The 13,757-nt window shown below is 38.2% G+C and overlaps 1 protein-coding gene across 9 annotated transcripts in view; it reads left to right on the top strand.

Moving 5' to 3' along the window:
- Positions 1-8,526, top strand: part of ZNF793 (zinc finger protein 793) — a 28,612-nt gene extending 20,086 nt beyond the window's left edge. For 6 of the 9 annotated variants that reach the window (XM_047836904.1, XM_047836906.1, XM_047836905.1 and 3 more), the window contains 3 exons: positions 1,665-1,794; positions 2,324-2,419; positions 4,156-8,526. In XM_047836904.1, coding sequence (XP_047692860.1) covers positions 1,665-1,794; positions 2,324-2,419; positions 4,156-5,108 — 1,179 coding nt within the window. In that variant the 3' untranslated portion in view covers positions 5,109-8,526. The remainder of the gene's footprint in view (positions 1-1,664; positions 1,795-2,323; positions 2,420-4,155) is intronic. The other 3 variants (XM_047836907.1, XM_047836912.1, XM_047836909.1) reach the window with 1 other exon arrangement.
- Positions 8,527-13,757: the final 5,231 nt, after the last annotated feature.

Genomic DNA, 13,757 nt, shown 5'->3' with positions numbered 1-13,757 from the left:
AGTTACAAGGGTTTAAGAAGCTCTGTTCTAGGAACCATGAAGGAAGACCAAATATATATTTCTTAATATATCTTAATATCACAGGTGCCCTCTTTAGGTTAATACCCATGGGTCCTTCTTTGGGTCTCCAGCTGAACTCTTTAGTGTCCCTTGGGGCTCTGGCCTAGGCACTTTGCTCATCCTGTCTCCCTGCAGAGATCCCACACTAACAATCTTAGCTACCATTTCTCTGCTGATGGCTCACAGAGCTTTTAGCTCCCTTCCTGATCTTGCTTCTGCTACAAGACTCCTGCGTCCATCCCACTGCCTGCTAAGTGTCTCCACCCATGTGTCCCCAGACATGACTGACAACACATCCTCTTTGCTTCTGCTGTTTTTCTCACTTCTGATTTACCACCACCATCACGCAGTTGGCTTTGAGACACCTGGGTGTTACCCTTACCCCTTTTTACTCACTCCCCACAACCAGTTAAGGTTCGGGTTCTGCTCTTCTTTACTCTTTCTTTTCTCTGTCTCACTGTGTCTTACTGTGCTACTTGTGAACATCATCTTCCACCTGCATTATTACGGTCTTTCTTTTCACTTCTCTCCAGGTCCCCCATCACATTTCTCTTTCTATCCATTCACTTTCAAATTATGTGAGTTCTATACTTCTTTAGGCAGCTTTTTTTATCCATCCTACCAATCTCTGCCTTTTGGAGTGTTCAATCTTATATTAATTTATATTATAATTTAGTATCATTTAATATAATTATTGGTGTGGTTGGATTTGTATCTATCCTTTTAGTATTTAGTTTTCTGTTTGTCCTATCGCCTTTTGTTCCTTTATTTCTTTTCTCTTGTGTGTGTGTGTGTGTGTGTGTGTGTATTAAATATTTTTTGAAATTCGTTTACTTCAGTATACCTGTTTGCACTATAATTTTAGTGGTTACTTTAGGAATTCAATATATACCCTTAACTTTTCAGTCTGCTTAGAGTTACTGTTGTACCACTTGATGTGGAATGTAGGAAACTCACCACATGCCTTCTAGAATGTGCTCTCTATACACACCTATTCCTTGATATTTCCATTGATTTAAAGTCCATCATCTCATCACCCACAGGCCCCTGTATTCTCTTCCTGCTACTGAGTGCCTTGTAGCCCTTAGAATCACTGTGCTGCCCCCATGCCGGTGTTCATGCTGCTCCCTCTGCAAGGATTGTAGTTTCTCCATCTTTCTGTAGAGGAGACTCAGCTCCACATATCCCGTAGCTCTGAAGCCTTACTAGCCTTTGAAACATTCACACTTTTCTACATGCTATAACCTAGATGTCTTGCCACCATAGCTCTTATACTTTCACCCTGATGGCTTTACATATTGCTCTTTGCTGGGCTGTCAGCTCCTTGAGGTCAGGAACCATCCATGATTGTGTTTCCAGCAACCAGCACTGGGTTATACACAGCAGGTCTTCAGTCAGTATCTGTTGACTCAAAGTGTATGTGGCAGTAGGTTCCAGTGAGATTGTTATTTTTCCTACCATAGATAGCCTAAAGCCAGGAATGTAAAAGGTATTCTAGGTAGATAAATGATCATGATAAGCTCTGACCTAGGAACATAAAAATTCCATACCATCTACCCCTGGCTACATTTTTCCCACATGACTCAGTGTCATTTCATCCTCAGCAGAGACCTGTGTCATTCAAAGACGTGGTAGTGGGCTTCACTCAAGAGGAGTGGTACAGGCTGAATCCTGCTCAGAGGGCACTGTACCGGGATGTGATGCTGGAGACCTATAGCAACCTTGTTTCAGTGGGTAAGATGAACTCCTCCACACAATTTAGATTGTGCTTGATTGACCACCTTTCATTTTTCAGTTGCTAAAAGTAACTGAGATACCTAGAGCCTCCGAAGTACCAAATACTTTCTATGTGCCAGACACGATTTCAGCCACTTTTAACATATTAACTTATTTAATCCTCATAAGAGCCCCATGAGGTAGGTACTATTTGTACCACTATTTTACACATTTGGAAACAGAGGCAAATAGGTGAAGTCACTTGCCCAGTGTTATTCACCAAGTACATAATAGAGCCAGGCTAGGATTTGAACCCCCAGTAGTCTGGCTGCACAGTCTGCATCCCTAACCCTTATGCTGTGCTGCCTCAGTGAGTTTGGCTTGAGTTTCAGTGGTCCTGAGTTACTAATTCCTTTTGGGTTCTGGACAAGGTGTGTGTACAGTCTTCTCCCAAGTCCAATGTCTGTTGTGCAGCCTTTAATGCTGCCTGAGTGGCCCTGAAGACCAAGGAGCTCAGCCCAAGGCCTGGATCATTTCCCTGGAACAGGTTATGAAGGCACTAAACCATATGTGATCCTCAAGCTGGAGCAGGAAGAAGCACCGTGGATTTGTGAGGCAGCATGCTCGGGCTGCCACTGTCAGGGTAAGTATGATAAATCCAGCAAGAGGTGCTATGGGAGGCTGGCACCTTTGGGATTTTGTTGAGTCCACCTTTCAAAAGCCTTAGAGCTTTGCAAGCCACTGGAGACATTTCTCTGAGAGCTTTAGCCTTCTTGATGTCCTTCAACCTCCATGCGCCCCACCTCCCTTATCCAGGTGTTCCTTTTCCTTCTTTAAATCTCACCTCTCCCTGTGCTCTTGCTCCATCCCCCTATCTCCAGAATCCTTCATTTCTCTTAAGGTTACCTTCTCCATCACATTCAGGCTTTCTCACAAATAAGCTTCTGTCATTCCCCCACTCCTGCTGGTCCCTTCCTATTCCCTTTTCCCACAGTTTCCAGGTAAAATGCCTCAGACCTGCCTGCCATACCCATACTCTCACTTCCCATCCTTTCCCTAATCCTTTAAGTTATCCCTTAGTCCCTTAGTTTCCTTAAGTCACAGAAGATGAAGTATTGAATTTCAGGTAACCAAAGACAACTGGGTGGTAAAGGAGATGACTGAGCTTGGCCCATCTTAACCACTTCCTTATAACATTCAGAATAACTGCCCCTTTCCTAGCAGCTCTGTAAAATATTGCAACAATACCCATAGTACCCCAAGTGTTGGTAACCTACTCTTAAGGATGCCTCTGAACTACTTCTCCACAAGAGTCATGAACTTAGTAAGAAGAGTCAGTGTTGTCTGTTCCCACATCTCTTTATGCCACTCACTCTTGGTTTTGTAATCACATAATTGAATTAATATTACATTATGAAAATACCATTCAAGTTATTTTCGTGCTTCTCTCCAAAATGTCTCTGAAATTACACCAGTCACCTTTCATCCACCTTGGTTGTAGTAGTAGCAGTAACAGCATTAGAATTACTGGCCAACACTCAGTGTGTGCTCACTATATGTCAGATCTGTTCTCAGCCTTTTACATATATCATCTCGTTCAACCCTTACAAGACCTGGGAGGTATCCAACTTTTATTACTCCATTTACAAATGAAACGATCACAGGAAAGTTAGGAAACTTATCTAAGAACATATAGCATAGTAAGGGACCAAACAGAGATTTGAATTCATGTGGTCACATTTCAGAACCAGTACTCATAACTGTCACACCAAAACACTGGTACCCTTTGGGGTGTATTTTGCTTCATTAAACTGTGCTCATCAGCCTTCCTGAAACATTGTAACCTGGCTATCAGCTGCCTTTCTTTTCCCTCTTTTAAGAGCCACACATTGAATAGCAAGGTGCTATATGACACTTAAACCCCTTTCCTCAGTAACAAGATTGACAGACTACAGCCTATAGTTTGGCCACCTGATTTTGTGAAGAAAGTTTATTGGAACACAGCCATGCCTTAACATTTACATACTATCTGTGTTCCCCAAATACAGTGGGAGAGTTGAATAATTTTGACTGAGACCATATGGCCCACAAAGCCTAAAATATTTACTCTCTGACCCTTTAAGAACATGTTTGCCAACCACTGGTCTATAATATTCAATCTTCTTCAAAATTATAACTTTGTATACTCTGTGACATGTTCCATTTCATTTGTGCCTGTTGTGAATCTTCTCATACAGCACCCTTCTCCGCATTTAGTTATGGTTCATGCTGTGTCTGTTTATATGCTGTGTGTTGTTTAAATGTTTAGGGTATTTTTCAAGTAATTTTATTCCAGATCATAATAATAGAATAAAGAAAGGTTTGCTGTATTTTCTCCAGAAAACATTTGTCAAGTTAATGTCCAGAGGAAAAGACAGCAAGACATGATTTTGAAACAAGGGGCATTCATCAGCAAAAAAACATTGCCCAAGGAAAGGAGCCATGAAGACAATAAGTTTGGGAAAATATCACCTCTGAGCATTAATCTTTTTCCTTCAGTTCAAGACCCCAATAACTGGGACCCCTATGGAAAAAGCGTGAACCATAATTTAGACTTGATTGGTTTTAAGAGAAACTATTCAAAAAAAGATGAGTGCTGTGGATGTGGGAAATTGTTACAGCATACAAACCATGATAGAAAACCTAATGGAGAAAAACTCTGGGAATGCAGTCACTGTGAGAGAGCTTTTAGCCACAACCCAGCACTTATGTATAAACCAACAGTAACCAATTCTCTTGTGTACAAACGTAAGAGGGTTCCACCTACAGAGAAACCCCATGTCTGTAGTGAGTGTGGGAAAGCCTTCTGCTACAAGTCTGAATTCATTAGGCATCAGAGAAGTCACACTGGGGAGAAGCCATATGGATGCACTGACTGTGGGAAAGCCTTTTCACATAAGTCAACCCTTATTAAACATCAGCGAATTCACACTGGGGTAAGACCCTTTGAATGTTTTTTTTGTGGGAAAGCCTTCACTCAGAAGTCACACCGCAGAGAACATCAAAGAACACATACTGGAGAAAGACCCTTTGTGTGCAGTGAATGTGGGAAGTCATTTGGTGAGAAGTCATACCTCAATGTACATCGAAAAATACACACAGGAGAAAGACCATATCGTTGTAGAGAATGTGGAAAATCCTTCAGCCAAAAATCATGCCTCAATAAACATTGGAGAACTCATACAGGAGAAAAACCCTATGGATGCAGTGAATGTGGCAAAGCTTTCTATCAGAAGCCAAACCTCAGTAGACACCAGAAAATTCATGCCAGAAAGAATGCCTATAGGAATTAAAACATGATAATTGTGGGAAGCCTTAAGCAAGGTATCCTATTTCATTGTATGTGGAAGCATTCATTTTCAGGAGAAATCTCATTGATTTAATGAATTTGGACAAAATGTTTTACCATAAGGGGAGTCATGTTCTAATTGTGATAGAAAACTTTATACAAAGATTGTAGAAAACACTTTATAAAACATAAACATGGTCACTCTGGCTTATGAAAGTTTAAAAATATGTTAATGGAATAACAATACAAAATATATGTGAAAAGAATTGGTATATTATGGCATATTCCACAGTGAGCCACATAATAAGCATTATTTATATTTTGGAAATGTAAATGTGGATTTAATGTGATTTGTGAATATCAAGCACATTTGTCACATAGTATGTAGAATGCCATTCACCAAACTTTTTCACTCCAAATATCACCATTGTCTTTTAATGTCTTAACAATATAAAAAATAAGAACATTTGTTAATGTTGAAAAGGCAAGGCTAAGGAATAGTTTCACAACCTAATATTGGATGAACAAAATACTATAAACTTGATAGCACAGCCATTATTTGACAAATAGTAGTGTGGCCCTGGCATATTGTGCACTACTTCTATTTTATTAGTCTTAGCTTAACATGCCTTTGCAGCAAATTAGGAAAGACAGTGTTTATATGAGTCTTATAATTCAGAAATGTTTCTTGCAGAGACCAAAGATAGAATTTTTCTGTTTTTTTTTCTTTTTGCAAATTAATTCAGCAATGTCCACTTTTCTTCCCTATCAATTTCCCTGTGAATATCCTGGGCATGAAAACCCAAATTGTTTCATCATTCCAATCTTGAAAAAAAAATCTACTTCCTTGAGCTGCCACATCTTCCAAATAAAACAAATGCCCACACTGTTCAAGATATGCCTCCTGTAAGAATGCCTGGTCCAGAATGAGAAAGGAAACAATCACATGAGCACCGGATGTTGTATGTAAGTGATGAATCACTAAATTCTACACCTGAAACTAATATTACACTGTATGTTAATTAACTGGAATTTAAATAAAAATCTGGGAAAAAAATAATCACAGATAAAGATATGATTAAGAGAGTGATAAAAGATATTTCATACAAATCTAGATCAACCTGTTTTTAAAAGAGGAATTAAATGCTTTTCTTGCAAAATATAAGTTAGGAAAATTGCAAGAAGTAGAAACTTGATAGAACAATTACCATTGAAGAGTTTGGAAAAGTGATTAAAGATCTAGGATTGAAAAATGCTCCAGGGCCCAGATGATTTCATTGTTTCTTCTTGATACCAGTGTTATTTGAAGTATTTCAGCCCATAGATTATGTTCTCCAGTTTATTTTATGAAGTCAGAATAAGTTTTAACACCAAAACCGAATAAAGGTAATTGGAAAAAAGAAAACTCCAGGCCAGTCTTACTCATGAATTTAGAAACAAAAATTATAATTAAAATAATAACAAGCAGAATTCAGCAATATACCTAAAGAATGACATAATGACCAAGGAAGAATTATTCCAAGAATGCGGAGCCAATGCAGTAATAGGAAATAAATCAATAAAATTAACAGTTTAAAAGAGAAGATGCCATCCATCAATGCTGACAAGATATTTAATAGAATTTGCAAACATTTCCAATCTAATAAAATATAAATTAATTTGTAATACTTAGTAACCACTTAGGAGTTACTTTACCAAAATCCTATAGCATATTTTACACTAAAACCATTTTTTGAAAATTAAGAATTTAATAGTATTAGAGATAAGGGTGTTCACTGCTGTCTATTTTTACTGAACATTGTGTTGGAGTTTCCAATGAAGGCAGTAAAAAAATTAAATTAATTGGTATAAACAATTTAAAAAGAGGGAAACTTTTTGATGATATTATATATCAATACTATTATAAATAGTAATTGTTTTGGGTTGAAAGGTAATTTTCTAAAAAGACAGTATAGAAATTAAGTTTTCTCTGTAAACATCTAATAACTTACATGTACTTCTTTTGGAATTACACTAAATGTCAGTGATTTTTTCTTTTAACTTATGTGAAATGATCTTAAAATCCATATGGAAGAACAAATGTCTAACAATCTAGACAAGAAAAGTATGAAAAAGAATTTCATACCAGATGTCAGAATATAACATGAAGTCACTTTAATCAAATTAATAAAGTATTGGCAAAGGATAAATACATCAATGGATCAGAATAGAAAATCTTGAAATAGACCTAAGTGTATATGAGCTTTCTCATATATGGCAAAGGTGGAATTTCAGGCTATAGGGGAAAGGAATAGTTTATTTAAAAAGAATTCTGGTACAATTGGCTTTTACTCAGGAAGAAAGTGAAATTTGACTAATACCCCAAAGCATATGAAAAAAAAATCCAGGTGAATTTAAGATTTAAATTGTTTAATAATAAAATTCTTGAAGGAAAAATGAAAGGAGACTACAGGTACAATCTAGGAGTTGGGAAGATTAACTTTACCAACAAAAGATACTTGAAGGCTATTAAAAAATATTTGACTACATAAAAGTATAATCTTTTGTATGGCAAAAGGTGCCATCAACAAAGTCAGTACACGATATTTTTGAGGGAAATATTTGCAAAGCCAATCAGAGAAGAGGTGCTTTTCAAATTGACAGGAAAAAGATAACTCAGTGGCAAAACATGGGAAAGTATTGTGAATAGACAGTTGTAAAAACAGCAAACCCAACTGGCTGGCTATCAAAAAATGTTTAGCTTCAGTGGTTGTTGGGGAATACAGATTAAACTCATAATGAGATGGGGTGTCATAATGAGTGGGGTTGAGCATTCAACTTCGGCTCAGGTCATGATCTTGAGGTTCATGAGTTTGAGCCCTGCGCTGGGCTCTCTGTTGGCAGCTCGGAACCTGGAGACTGCTTTGGATTCTGGGTCTCCCTCTCTCTGCCCCTTCTCCACTAGCACTCTCTCTCTTTCAAAAATAAATAAACATTAAAAAAGATTTAAAGTCCTAATGAGATAACTGTGTGCAATCAAACTGACAAAAAATAGCAGGACTGCTTTTTTGCTGTCCCAACAAAGGTTCTTATACACCACTGGTGGAAACATAATCATTACAGCACTTTCAAAAAAACAGTGTGGTAACATCTATTATAATTTAAAGTACTTAGGCCACTTTGAGGAATCTCTTAGAAGTAAAACCCCAATACATGAAGACAGATGAATATGGATATTTATTATAAAATTATTCCTAGTGGCAAGAAGACACTAGAATCCAAATAAATGCCCATCAATAGGGAAATTGGAAAAGGGAAGGAATTATATCCATTCCATAACATGTTTATATAGCCACTAAGGTGAACAAATTAAACCATGCTAGTGGACTTGAATTCCATAATGTTTTCTTGAGTGAAAAAAGCAAGGGAGTGAAAAAAGCATATTTTAAGTGTGTAAAATATGATCCTGTTTTTGTAAATCAGTGACAAAATGCCTCTAGGTGTTTATGAGTGATAAATATGTATCCATATATGTTTATGTATGATTTTCTATGCATGGAGAAAAGTGTTGAAGAGTATATATTGGGTTGGGGGGAGGTGGGTGATATAGGTTGGTTTGAGGGAGTCAGAGAGGGAAAATGAAAGCCAAAAAGAAAAAAAAAATACATCAATGAACCAGGTATGATATCTCAAATGTGTGATTAAAGTTATTTGAGTGGGGAGCTAGAATTCTGCTAATTTGTTGATATGTTTGTGCTATATTGTTAAGTGAAAAGGGCAAATTGCAGAATAATGTATACAAATCTATTTTTTTTTATTAAAAACCCTGTATGTGTATATATGCATGTATGTTTATATGAACAAAGTATGGATGGATATACAGCAGGGTGTTAACATTGGTTATCTTGGTAGGGAAGGGAAAAATGGCAGTTGTTTAATTTATATGTCTTTGTATTGTTTTACTTGTTTTAACATATATATCTTTTGTAATTTGAAAAACAAAATAAAGGAGGAAAATGTTTCCAAGTGCATAAAGCATTGCAAGTGTTTCTGTTTTCTGACAAGATGGCACCTTGGTCTGGTTTACTGCCTTTCCTCCAGCACTGTCCTTCAGATATCACCAAAGTAAAAGTAAATGTCTAGATTGTTACTTGTGCTTCTGAAAAGCAAAACGAAATATTTTGAGAAACTCCCAAGCAGAGAGAGGTTTTTTGTTTTTATTTTGAAATAAATTTTGATTTATAAAAAAAAGTTGCAAACAGTTCTTATGTAGTTTTCATCCAATGTCTCCTAATGTTAACATCTTATATAACCTTAGTACAATTATCAAAACCAGGAAATTAACATGATACAAACTAGTAAGTATAGTCCTTCCCACTGATGTCTATCTAGTCCAAGGTCAAGTCAAGACCCCACAGTGCATTTACTTGTTATTTATCTTCAGTCTCCTCCAATTTGTGACAGTTCCTCAGTGTTTGGTCTTTCATGACTTAGACGCTTTTTTTTTTTTAAGGAATACTCACCAGTTATTTTGTAGAATATTCCTCAATTTGTGTTTGATATGCATCAATACTACAAAAGTGATGTATCCTCAGAGCATAATATCAGAGGATACATGATGTTGATGAAATCTAACAGTCACCATTGATCACATGGTTAAGATGCTTACTGTTAGATTTCTACATTATGAAACATTATTAACATTGTAGTTAATAAATATCTTGGGCAAGATAATTTTGCAGAATTTTTTAAAAATACATCTCAGCAGGCCTTGGCCCCAGAGATTCTGTTTAATTAGCTCCAAGGATTCAAGCATCCCTAGTAATTCTAATGGGCAGACAAGAGTGGACTTTGGATATGGACAACACACCTAATCATTAGCCCTGAAACAAAGCATCATCCTTACAGAACAAATAGTAATGAGAAACTGAATTATGACATTTATAAACACTGGTCTTTAGCTTTGGTAACCTAGGTGTGTTAGTTATCTAGTACTACTTAAAACTAAGCACAAACTTAGTAGCTTAAAGCAACACACATCATCTTGCAGTTTCTCTGAGTCAGAAGTCCAGGTATAGCTTAGCTAGGTCCTCTGATTCAGGGTCTTACAAGGCTATAGTTCAGTATTTCCCAGAACAGTGGTCTCATCTGATCCTCAACTAGGGAAGGGCCTGCTTGCAAGATCACATGGTTGTTGGCAGAATTCAGTTCTTTGTGAGCTATTAGACTAAAGGCCTCAGTTCCTTGCTGGCTGTGGGCCAGAGGCTACCCTTAGTTCCTTGCCATATGGGCCTCTCTGAAGTCCAGCTTTCTAGAGAGAATAGAGGTGCTAGAAATGGAGTTGTTAATTGATCGTGTCTATGTGAGGAAGCATCCATAAAAATCCCAATAGAATGGGGTCTGGGGAATTTCCAAGTTGATGAGCACAGCCATTTACCAGGAGGGTGGCACACCCCAACTCCACATAACAGAAGTTCCTGCACTCAGAACCGTCCCAGACCTAGCCCTATGTATCTTTCTATCTGGATGTTCATCTATATACTTTATCATATCTTTTTATAATAAGCTGGTAAACAGCAAGTAAACTTTTCCTGGGTTCTGTAAGCTGCTCTAGCAAATTAATCAAACCTTAGGAGGGGGTCTTGGGACCTCCACATTATAGCTGATGTGTCAGGAGCACACGTAACAACCTAGACTTGTGATTGGCATCTGAAATATCTGTGGGGGTGGGAATGGTAACAGGGCAGTCGTGTGGGACTAAGCCTTAACTTATGAGTTCTGGTGCTATCTCCAGGTAGATAGGGTCAGAATTGAGTTAAATTGTAGGCCTCCAGCTGCTGTCACAGAATTCCTTGAGTGTCAGAAGTGTTGTGAGTGTGGTAGTAGTATGAGACTAAAGGAGAAACATGAGAAAAGATATTTTTCCCACACTCCTTGTAAACAGCAAAGAACCTGTTGCATTCCCAAAAAGGAAAAGGAATTTTAGTGTACATGAGAGGTGTTGGAAAATCATTTCCCTTACACTCTCACCTTCTGGTTGATTCCACTTAAAAAATTTTTTTTTTCAATGTTTATTTATTTTTGGGACAGAGAGAGACAGAGCATGAACGGGGGAGGGGCAGAGAGAGAGGGAGACACAGAATTGGAAACAGGCTCCAGGCTCTGAGCCATCAGCCCAGAGCCTGACGCGGGGCTCGAACTCACGGACCGCGAGATCGTGACCTGGCTGAAGTCGGACGCTTAACCGACTGCGCCACCCAGGCGCCCCTCCACTTTAAAAGCTTATGAAGGGCACCTGAATGGTCCAGTCAGTTGAGTCTGACTCTTGATTTCAGTTCAGGATGATCTCGGAGTTCAGGAGTTTGAGCCCTACATGGGGCTCCACTCTGTCAGCTTGGGATTCTCTCCCCCTCTCTCTTTGTACCTCCCTCTCCTGTGTGCGCACTTTCTAAATAAATAAATAAATAAATTGAACTTAAAAAAATTTTAAACTAAAAACTTAGTTTGAAACTAATTAAAAGCAAGACAGTGGAGTTGGGGGGGGGTGGAGAAATTGGCCTGATAATATGGAATACAGATTCCAGTTAAAATATTAATATGATCCAATATAAATTAAAACAAGGGCTTTGAGGATTAAAATTTATTATATAAGTCTAATGTATAGAGGGTGATTATCCCTAACACTTCTACATTTGATAGCCTAATTTTGCCTGCCTTAAGCTTGGAAGACAAATAAATAAACAAACAAATATAAGTGCATAAATGAATGCATGGTGCCACATGGTGAATTACTACAACCTTAATGCTATGGTCCCATCTATTAGAGGTCCCATACCCAATACCCAATATTATTAAAATTACTAATTCTATTCAATTTTCAACAACTGGTAAATATTTTGCTCTTATAGATTTGGCTAATATGTTCTGTTTAATGCCTATTTCAACAACCTCTCAGCTGTAGTTTGTCCTTGCCTCCAAAAGGACATAATAAAATTTTTCCAGGCTACCCATGGAGTTCCTCAATAACTTTGTTGTTACAAATTGCAGACAAAATCTTAGCTGTATCTGCCTTTCTCTAGGAACACGAGTATGGCACTACATTAATCACATACTCCTGCAAGGGGATTCATTTCACACACTCATTACGGACATACAAGTCCAACATGTTTTAGTCTTTTTTGGGTTCTTGTGGCAACATAGTCCTCATTTCTAAATTTTACTTTATCTAATTGATGTTTCCATGGATAAATCAGCCCTCCTTAATGGAACCCTCCCCAACAAAAGGGTTAAAATCTGTCCAAGTTAAAATCAACAGTTACTCTCATTAGTGTCCTCAGAAATTCCTTCACCATAGAGGCTTTAGTAGCCTGTCATGCCTCCTAGAGTCTGTGGACCACTTGATGGCCATAAGTTATCCAAGAATTGATAAAAGAGACTGGTTATCTTGGCCTCATGTACACACCATTAAGACAACTGATGGCTGGCCACATATTAGGATCTCCTAGAAAGAGAGGCTCTCACAGACCCTGAGGCTGTGACCCTCTATACCCAGCTTCTCATTATGCTCTGGGTCATGGAAACAGTGCCTGACAGGCTTGGCAAAGCTACTGAGATCTCCTTAAGACAGGGTGGAGCCAAATCTGCAAGAGCTGGTCTCCCCTGTCCTTAGTCCCTTGCCAGATGCCATAGTGCTGGAGGAGGTCTCCCTTCACCCTCCCCCTTTGCTATCTGGGAGCCCCTTGGGATCAACTGAATGTACAGTGAAGAGTGTTTGTAGACTACATACAAACAGCACTGCTAACCATCTTATGTGATGGAGCTCAGTGTAATATTTCTGTTTCCCTTCCCTTAGCCAGGATTTCCCTCATATGATAAGACACAAGGGACAATATACTTGGGCAAACTTCAGGCAGTCACCTTAGCACTGGATGTCCCACCCAACAAATGGCTCCATCTTCATATTCATTACAGACTGTTGGCCCATTGATTAAAAATTGTTCCCTTCAGGGTAAAAAAGTCTGTCGCTTCACAGATACCCCAGATACAAATCAATATTACACACGGCTCTACATATACTAAGACCACAATACAAGGCCTTGCCAGGACACACCTTATTTCTTTCAGAGTTATAGACATTACTGATAGTAACCAAGGCACATAATTTACTTCTCAGAATACACACGCTGGGCTCTTGAAAGAGGCATTCAATAGAACTTTCATGTCCTTAATAGGTCCCAGATAGCCAGGTTAACTGAAACATAATGGTGTCCTCAACTCCTTTTCCATACCAGTCTGACAAATAGACCCCTAAATGAGCCTCTCTTGCCCTGGGCCTTAATCTCTTAATTCAATGCTCCTTGGCCAATTCATACCTTATACCAACTCTAAAAAACCTTCTCATCACTGTTTCTTATATTTAAAAGGGAAATGTGTCTCATCTCCATGTATATAAAGACTCATTATATATGAAGTCCTTTAATATCTCATCTTTTTTGAATAGTTTTTTTTTTAGTTTATTAATTTGTTTTGAGAGAGAGTGGGAGGGAGGGGCAGAGAGACAGGGACTGAGAGAGAATCCCAAGAAGGCTCTGCACTGTCTCTGCACTGACATGGGGCTCGAACACGAACCACAGGATCATGACCTGAGCTGAAATCAAGAGTCAGACACTTAACC

The sequence above is a fragment of the Prionailurus viverrinus genome, chromosome E2 (genome assembly GCF_022837055.1).
Source record: "Prionailurus viverrinus isolate Anna chromosome E2, UM_Priviv_1.0, whole genome shotgun sequence".
Classification (NCBI taxonomy): domain Eukaryota; kingdom Metazoa; phylum Chordata; class Mammalia; order Carnivora; family Felidae; genus Prionailurus; species Prionailurus viverrinus.
This window is presented reverse-complemented; position numbering and strand designations above follow the sequence as displayed.